At 38.1% G+C, this 9,683-nt stretch overlaps 1 protein-coding gene across 3 annotated transcripts; it reads right to left on the bottom strand.

The window, feature by feature from the left end:
- Positions 1-3,603: 3,603 nt before the first annotated feature.
- On the bottom strand, positions 3,604-9,379 carry CLEC4E (C-type lectin domain family 4 member E). Of its 3 annotated transcripts, none has more exons than XM_001118423.5 (6): positions 9,182-9,379; positions 7,980-8,072; positions 7,342-7,431; positions 6,264-6,415; positions 5,242-5,357; positions 3,604-3,929 (listed from the first exon to the last, which is right to left on the bottom strand). In XM_001118423.5, exons 1-6 carry the CDS (start codon positions 9,216-9,218, stop codon positions 3,758-3,760), a joined length of 660 nt encoding a protein of 219 aa, XP_001118423.4. In that variant the 5' UTR covers positions 9,219-9,379; the 3' UTR covers positions 3,604-3,757. The 3 variants fall into 3 exon arrangements, with proteins under 3 accessions (XP_001118423.4, XP_077809729.1, XP_077809728.1); XM_077953602.1 differs by lacking the exon at positions 3,604-3,929 and adding an exon at positions 4,554-4,703; XM_077953603.1 differs by lacking the exon at positions 6,264-6,415 and having other exon boundaries at positions 7,325-7,431.
- Between the last annotated feature and the right edge of the window lie 304 nt (positions 9,380-9,683).

Genomic DNA, 9,683 nt, shown 5'->3' with positions numbered 1-9,683 from the left:
AATATAATACTCTGCAAAATGTAGAAAATAAATATTACACTTACAATGGCAATAAAATGCTAAGATACCCAAGAGTAAACTGTGCGAAATTTTAAATACATGTTGCAAGACATGTATGCTGACCCACTCAGGCTCTCTCTCCCCATCCTGTGCTGAATGACTTGTGTGAACGTTCACCTCACCCCGCCAGGCGCCCTGTGGCCCTCCTAGGCAGTCCTCCCGCTTCAGCTCAGACACCTTTGCTCAACTATCCCCACGTAGGGGTGTCTTCCTCACTCTAGCTCTGGCTTTGAGACTTTGGGCCAGTCCAACCCCCACTAGGATACCCTGCTCAACCCACTGGCGTTCTGACATCCTTACTCTCTCCTCCTTCCCCCACAATCTCCGCTTTACACTGTCTGGGATCTAACTCCCTCAGGGGTAGTCATGCATCAGTCTCCCCCTCCCACATATACATTCGCACACATAAAGGCCACCTTACTTGGCTCCACCCACCTGGCAACGATTTTAGGAGTCATTATCAGGAAACGGAAAGGCAGAAAAGGGGATTAGGAAACAGAAGAGCAAAAACATTTGACTTAATTGTTGATTGTTTATAATTTTTTGTTTGTTTTGCTTTGTTTTTTACTTCAGAGGGACCTTCTGGGAAATACTTTTCTTCGTAATCTATAAAGGCTGTAACATTCTTGAACTCAGTAATTCTTCAATTTCACTTCAATTTTTTACACGTTTGAGGTAGTGAATGTGCTAATTACCCTGATTTGATTATTATAGAACATACACATGTATTGAAACATCACATTGTATCCCACAAATGTGTACAATTATCATGTGTCAATTAAAACCAAAGCAAATTAAAAAATTAAAGTATTATCTGTTGTATAATTCCTTTCTAAAAGTGTCAGTGCGTGTATGTGTGTATGCATATAAATATATATATATATTTGTTTTTTTTTTTACTCTTTGTTTTTCCATCTTTTCGTCTAACTCTTGAAGTCATAGGGGAGAAAAAGTAGTATCTTTTAAAGTAGTATCTTTTACTGCCTGCTTCCCGTAAGAAGGGCAAGGGAAAGATGAGCGTGGACTTCGCGCTTTTGCTGTTTTCTCAATTCCCAAGGTGCCATATTTTGAGGTAGCATTTCCTGCACCCCATTAAAAGCATAAAAAGTTTCCTGGAGGCCGGGGGCTGTGGCTCACGCTTGTAATCCCAGCACTTTGGGAGGCCTAGGCGGGCGGATCACGAGGTCAGGAGATCGAGACCATCCTGGCTAACACGGTGAAACCCCGTCTCTATTAAGAAATACAAAAAACTAGCCAGGCGTGGTGTCGGGCGCCTGCAGTCCCAGCTACTCGGGAGGCTGAGGCAGGAGAATGGCGTGAACCCGGGAGGCGGAGCTTGCAGTGAACCGAGATTGCGCCACTGCACTCCAGCCTGGGCGACAGAGCGAGACTCCGTCTCAAAAAAAAAAAAAAAAAAAAAAAAACAAAAATAAAAAACCAGAAAGTTTCCTGGAGTGACGTTCATGATAATTATTACTGTAACTTGGAAATAGAATTTTTGAAAATTTTCATCTTTCTGTAATTGTGATCTGTAGGAATTTTTGGTAATGAGCATGTATCATTTTACAGAAAATAGTAATTTTTCTTAAAAAAATTGGGGACTCATATATTAGTATGTAAATCTTAACAGCGGTTTATTTTGGGAATTGCTCTTCAGAATATGTATCATTAATTAATCTATTATCCCTTGAAAATTTCTGGGTTTTCTGGTGCCTCAGGCGGTAAAGTGTTTGTGTAACCCCACTTATAAAATATTATATTTTAAAACAATTTCAATTGGATGACCTACTTCTCAAAAAATAATTTTCCTAATAGATAATTTATGTTCCAACAACCTCTAACCACTAAACCCTTAGCAGTTCTTTCTTTTCTTGGCAAACTGTGAAGACAAGTTTATAAAATTAAACTTGTCTTTAAACTTAAATTCGAAATATATATGGAGAAATAATATAGAATAATATTTCCTGTGTCTTTCAATCTAGAAATAAAACTTAAATTATAGCCACCTTCAGGAAAACACCAATGAACAAAAAAAATGTCTTTCAACATCTCCTTACTGATGTTCGTGATTTTAAAAAAGGGAATTAGAATGTTGAAAGTGTGTTTAAAATCACTGTTAGGTTAAATAATGTTTGGCTTAAAGGTGTGTTGATTTCAAAACCAGATTGTCACAATGCCTAAGAGAAATAAACTTTTGTAAAGAAAGCTGATGTGTTATATTCACTTGTCCAGTTGAATTTTCTCATTCAGTGATTACACGTGACGTCCAATGATTGAATTTTGAAGGTCTCCTCATGGCACTTTGTGCAAGAAACATGGTTATGAAAGCTGCCACGTTATTGAGGTACTCTTTAATAACATCATCAGTGTTGGTAGAATTTTATGCAATAAATGAATGGGCTATTACTGGATATATACTCAGGGAAATATAAATCATTCTACCATAAAGACATATGCACATGAATATTCATTGCAGCACTATTCACAATATCAAAGACATGGAATCAATCTAAATGTGAGTTTATAATAGATTGGACAGAGAAAACGTGATACATAGATACCATGGAATACTATGCAGCCATAAAAAAAGATTATGTCTTTTGTGGGAACATAGATGGAACTGGAGACCATCATCCTTAACAAACACAGGAACAGAAAACCAAATGCTGCATGGCCTCACTTATGAGTGGGAGCTAAATGATGAGAACTCATAAGCACAAAGAAGGGAACAACAGATACTGGGGTCTACTTGAGGGCGGAAGGTAGGAGGAGGGAGAGGAGCAGAAAAAAAATAAATATTGGGCACTGGGCTTAATATCTGGGTGATAATATAATCTGTACAAAAAACCTGCATGAAATGAGTTTACCTATATAGAAAACCTTTACATGTACCCCCGAAACCTAAAATAAAAGTTAAAAAAAAAATGGATGGGCTTGAGACAGGAAAATGTGGAGATGAATGTTCTCTTATAATAATTTGACTCTTGGACTCTGGTCCTAGCTGAGCAATAGATACAAAATCTGGTGAGATCCATTCAGTTAATTGAAAATAAGGCAGAGCAAGGGAAGCCCCAGGGATGGGTGGACTTGGTTACAGCCTGTTTGGAGCTGATGGCCAGCATGCCCTTCCCTAAGAAGGTGCAGTGGAGGCCTGTAGCCAGAAAGGCGACACCAGTATTCTGAGCAGCAACAAGTTCCAAGACTTAAAGAAGTTTCTTACTCCTTATATAGGGAAGCACAGAGACGATACACTTGGGCAGGAGATAAGAACGGTATGAAATCAAGAAAAGAAGACAGACTTGTCAGAAGCTAGAAAGAAGAGGACCTGCTACAGAGCCTAGATTCAGGCGATTGTTGGAAGACACCTTCCAAAATCCTCTTCTTTGCTAGACTCTGTCTTGGCTCCGTGTCCCTGAACTTTCATATAAATACTTAAAAATGAGGCAAATGTAGCAAAAGGTAGTGAATTGCTTTGTAAATTCTGGGAAGAGGACCTGAGACTAATGTAGAGAGAAAAGGCACTTCAGCCAGTAACATGAGTTAAAACATTTAAAACTACTTATTTTTATTTATATCAGAGTAACAAATACTTATGAAGTCCTTTGAAGTGCAGCGCACAAGTTTCTTGTGTGGGGCGGTGGGTGTGGCCATGTTCTTGTCCTTCCTTCTTTATCCATTGAAGTTATGCCTTCTGTTCTTAAATAGATTTTCCTTTGTTCAAAATATTTATTCCTAGCCTTTCACAAATCCGAAAATAACTGAAGAAACAGGTAGCATCATTCCAATTTTGCCTTGGGTTTGAAGAGTCCCTCATGGTGGCACAGTCCTCCAGGGTAGCTATGTTATTGGGTTCCCCTACATCCCAGAAGCTGAAAAAGAATGACATAGGAGACTTCGAATCCCAGCAAAAAGAGGTACAGTAACCTCATATACCAGGCAAATTGTGTTTGTGTTGTTTAACCTCACGACAGTTTTGCGAGGCAGGTATTATAATGTCCATTTTATTGAAGAAGAAAAGGAACCTCAGGAAAGCCAAACCATTTGTCTAAGTCACAGTTTGTGAGTACTGAAGCTGGACTGGATCTTTCTGACTTTCTATTCTGTCCTGTTCCTTTGTTCCTTTTCTATTCTGTCCTGTTCCTTAGCTATAGAATGACAAGTTATGGGGAAGATTGATATTCTGATAGATTTGTTTTCTTCACACTCATATCTCATATCGGCTTGGCTCTCTTTATTCTGCACAGAGCGTGTATTAACTTAGGTGCATCCTGCAGTGGTGTTCCAGTGTGGTTGTGAAGCAGCATTTCCAAGTGTCAGAGTACCTGTGTTGTATTCTTAGAACTGCTCATTCGCTAAATCCCTTAACTTTTCTGAGTTTTAGTTTCCTCAAATGCTAAATACAGATTAACAATTAACATTCTAGAAAAGTGTAATTTAGGTAAAATGAAATAATAATAAAATAATAAAACTGAAATAATAAATGAGAAAAGAACTTTGAAAAAGTAAAAATGCTATGCTTTATTAAGAAGAATACTTAATGGATGCTGGGCTTAATACCGGGATCATGGGATGCTCTGTGCAGTAAACCACCACGGCACACGTTTACCCATGTAACCTGCACATCCTGCACATGTAGCCTGGAACTTAAAATAAAAGTTGAAGAAAAGAAAAAAGAAAAAAACCTTACTCACTAACAAATCATGAGAAACAATATATATAGCAAAATATTTTATGTATCAATTAATCAATCAAACAAACAAAAAAAGCATATCCACAATTTTAAAAAAAGCTATGCTCTAATGATGTGAGGATATTATTAAGGAGAAAAGACGCATTGTCAAGAGATTCTCATTTTTCACTGCATAAGAACCTGCTGTCTTTCTCAACTTACTATTTTTTTCCTCATTTCCTTCAGTTCTGGGGAATAAGACTCTTAATTCCACCTCTTTGTCTCTTTTGCATTCTCAGTGAATGATTCTTCAGTTCATTTTCATTTATTATTTCCCCTTTATTCTTGAGACAATCCCAGGAAAGGAGAGAAGTGAGTGCTTGTACTTCTCCTTCGTCTTTTCTACCTCAGCTCTTTTCTTTCCTGCATTTAATACCACCAAGAATGGACCTGATCTGTTGCAGGAAACAGAACGAGGTTTCAAGAACTCCTCTCAATAGGAGAGTAATTACCTCAGAGACTTTGTCAAAGGTGTGCCATCCACCCAGTGCCACTGACCCTCGACCACCTTGTCTGACAGTCCAATAAAAAACTCTTTCATTTTAGGTTTCTTATAGGCAAGGAATTCCTATGGAAGATACAAAATAAAAGGAGATCAGTTATTTCAGTTCTGAATAAACGTTGCTGGTAATTCTTATTAAAAGAGATAAGAATCTGGAAGAGATCCTAGCACTTTGGGAGGCCGAGGTGGTGGATCACCTGAGGTCAGGAGTTCGAGACCAGCTTGACCAACATGGCGAAACCCTGTCTCTATGAAAATTACAAAAAATTTTGCAGGCATGGTGGCGGGTGCCTGTAGTCCCAGCTACTTGGGAGGCTGAGGCAGGTGAATCGCTTGACTCTGGGAGGCAGAGGTTGCGGTGAGTCGAAATCGCGCCACTGTACTCCAGCCTGTGCAACACAGCGAGACTCCATCTCAAAAAATAAAAAAGGATCTGGATGAGAAATGACAGATAAATGAAACTGTAAGATCATGAGGATTATCTACTGATTTTTTGGTGGTGAAATACACATAACATAAAATTAAACTGACAAAAAATAACCTTCAACAGAAAAGGAGATCCTCAACAATTCTTTCAAAGTTAATCTACTGTTATTGGTGGCCAAATTTATTGAAAATATCTAGTGCAAAACATTATTAATCACAGCTTAAAGAAAACGGACAATATTTGCTTCGCTTCTTGCATATAATATGTTCATAAACATAATGATTAGTCTAAAATTAACTTCCAACCCTCTTTTTTCCCCTTGCCTAATTAAAGGAACTCCACATGGAAATTCCCTTTTTCTTAGGTTCTTCTAGGAAGGAAAATAAATTAAGGTAGGCAGTGACTTTACCGGAATGGTAAGAACAGCATGCATTTTAGTACATTCATTAACCACAGTCATTGGGGATCAAGCATTGAGCATATGTATGAAAAGAGAGGTAGACCATGTGGGGAATGTTACATTGGCATTGGAGGACTGCAGCTACCTGCTCCTCCTGTGAGTTGATAATCACCAGGTGAGCGCCCATGGCTGAGCAGTTCTTTAAACTTGATGTCCAGGGAATGGTGTCAGTAGAAAAGAAGTAGCAGCTAGATTGAAAATACTCCCAGTTCGATGGACAACAGTTCTTGACTGAACCTAGGATGAGAGATGTTTCAGTGAGTCTCCCAGGTGAACCGAATAAGAAAACCCAAAGCTTCATCTGGCCCCATGGAGTCCTCATTTAAGTCAGAAGCCTTGGAATCACTTGCTCATACCCCACATCTTAGTATCTAAGACTTTAGATAATTCCAATGTCAAGAAACGTCAACAGAATTTTTTTGGTCTTTTGAATATAATTCTCGTTCTCTGGATGTCAATGCCAGGAAATGCAACTATATGTGCAAGCTATCTTAGTTATGCTATTGATATAGAACCTTATTATCTGTTCTTAGACTACTAATGTCAGAGAAATTTATGCATTTTATTTGGGTGACCCCCAAAGAGCCATCTCTTATGTTTCCTGAACAATGTATCCTCAATCAAATCTCCATACTGTAGTATATAGATGTGTTAGATTTCTTAGAATTACAGAACTTTTGCCTTTGAGGTCTATTATAAATAATTCATCTAACTTCTCTCAATTTAATGGTGAGAAAATTATAGCTCAGAGAAGGAGGCCACTTTTTTAGTGTCATGTAGCATTTTGCTAAGACTTGGAATAGGATGACATACAAGAGCATAGAGTATATTTGTGAGATATTTATACATTCTCTACTCCATACGTTTTTTTCTCCTTCATCTCATTTCGGAAGTAGGTGAATGAAGTACACTCCTGGGAATAATACCTTCCACTTCTGGATTTACTGTTCAGACATACCTCAAATGTATTATAGAAGTTTACTATAATTTCCCCAAGACTTCCTGCTCCAATGCTAATTGCATCTCCAAATTTCTAGGATTTTACATTTTGCTTTTGAAAAATAAGACCTAATCCAACTATATTTCACCTGTTCCAAAGTCAATCTAGAAGCCAGAAAATGTTGCTATGTAAATTTTGATGTTCACCTTTGGGACTATTATACCTGATCCATCATTGTAGCAGGACAGCTCTGTGAAATTCTCATGTAGTTGAAACTTTTTCTCATCACAGCTTTGAAAGATGTGATATGTCACTGTAAAGGAAAGGGTATAATGTTTGTTAGTCTTATTTTGGTTGAAAAAATCAGTTCCGTCAGTTTTGTATTTATAACAAAAGTGCCAATAATTATCATGTTTTTTCTTACAACCTGCTTTTTCTCATGACCCAGAGAAAACAGATATGTTTGCACTCCCTCTTATGCCAAGTCCACTCTCTCTACCCTTCCTTCCAAAAGTAATTAGTCATGTCTCTGGTCCCGACCAGTAGTTCAAGCTCTGAGGCAGAATCTCCTAGAGAAGGTTATACTAATAATAGAAGCTGAAAGAGGAGGACTCAGGACTGCCAAGGAAGTGAAAAATGTCCATCATGAAAAGTAAGTCACAGGTGATTAAAATTCGGAAACAGTTCCCTGCTTGTTGAGGTTTCTGGTTTGAGAAATAACCTAGAGATTAATAGGAAAAAAAAAAAAGAGTGAAATAGAAAGACCTTTTGAGGGAAAAGAGAATGTACAGGCAGCATGGAAGAGTTTTCACCTAATATGCACCAGGAAGAATTAAATTGAATTTGACCTTCAGAACCCACCAACACATCTGGTGATGAAACAGGCGCTGAGAAATAGGATGGGGATCCCAGAAACAGTCCATAAGAACATTTGGGAAGAGAAGCATCCTCTCTCTGTAGAAAGAATGACACAAGCATGATCAATCTTCCCTAAGCAAGGTACAAAAGAGCTAGAAGAGATTCTTTTATTATTATTATTATTATTATTATACTTTAAGTTCTAGGGTACATGTGCATAACGTGCAGGTTTGTTACATATGTATACTTGTGCCATGTTGGTGTGCTGCACCCATCAACTCGTCAGCACCCATCAACTCGTCATTTACATCAGGTATAACTCCCAATGCAATCCCTCCCCCCTCCCCCCTCCGCATGATAGGCCCCAGTGTGTGATGTTCCCCTTCCCGAGCAAATCAAAACCACAATGAGATACCATCTCACACCAGTTAGAATGGCGATCATTAAAAAGCTAGAAGAGATTCTTGTGCATCCTTACTTATTTCCTTCTACTTCTATTGTCTGTATTGAGTAATCCCCAAATTTCAGCATGCGTCAGAATCACTTGGAGGGCTTATTGAAACACAGATTGCTGACCCTTACTCCCAGAGTTAGCAATCAGTAGAGATTGTATGGAACTAACAAGTTCCCAGGGGCTACTGCTGCTGCTGGACTGAGGACCACAGGATTAGAACCCCTGGAGTAAGACTCTGACTCATGAACTCAGATATACAATTTTTCCTTTCTAAGTCTCTCAGTTAAATTTTTTTCAATATTTTCTAAGGCCACCTTTCTTTCTTTTTCTTTCTTTTCCCTTTTCTCATCATTGCTTTTCTTGTCTTTCTCCTGATCTTTTTTTTTCTATGTCTCATTTTTCAAGCTCTTTGTAAATTAGGTAAAATATTAACAGTTATTTAGTAGTTCCTCTCTTCCTCCCATTACACATTTTACAGACAAAGAGCGTTCCAGAGAAGTGAAGTGATTTGCCAAAAGGGACACAATGCATTGCAGAAAGGGTGGAAACAGTGTGATAGCTCTCCCTTAACTAGAGTCCAGTAGGCTTTCTGGTATAAGAAATAGCCTTCCAATCTCTCTCTCTTCACCGTCTCCTTTTTTTTTTTTTTTTAACTTCAGTGAATACTTTTCTATGGTGCTATCTTTCACCATATTTATTACTTGTTCCAAAAAGAGATCTGTGAAAGAAAAGGAAGAGTTGCAAATTTTACCTGTGCCTTGTGATTCAGATGATGTTGATGAATTCATTTTTTTCTCTCTCTTTGGCTTTTTGTTTCTCTCTCTCTCTCTCTTTTTCTCTCCCTCCCTCTCTTTCTTTCTCCTCAGGGGTGTTTTGTTGGTAAGATTCAGGGAGAATGAATCTTGAAAGATGAACAATTTGTCTTTTAGGAAGTTCAACTCCGATAGACATAGAATATTACTTGTTCTGTGGTTATACATTAAGTCAGGATTTCCTTTCTTGCATAAGGAGAACAAGGAAGTTTATTGGACAGCATGTCAGTTCTCTTCACTCCATGAAACAACGAAATGAGGAAATTATGAAATGGTAAAGCATCAACACAAATAGACTGCCCATGGGGAAATAGGAGAGTTTTAAAAAATCTTGTTTTGTTTTGTTGGACCAAATGTCTCCAGTTTCTTCAAGGCATGACTCATCCCCTAGTTTTTCCTTGACAATATGGAGCTCACCTCTGCACTCTCAATTTCACTTTG

The sequence above is a fragment of the Macaca mulatta genome, chromosome 11, assembly GCF_049350105.2.
Source record: "Macaca mulatta isolate MMU2019108-1 chromosome 11, T2T-MMU8v2.0, whole genome shotgun sequence".
Taxonomy (NCBI): domain Eukaryota; kingdom Metazoa; phylum Chordata; class Mammalia; order Primates; family Cercopithecidae; genus Macaca; species Macaca mulatta.
The sequence above is the reverse complement of the archived record's forward strand: the minus strand, read 5'-3'. Positions and strand labels throughout refer to the sequence as shown.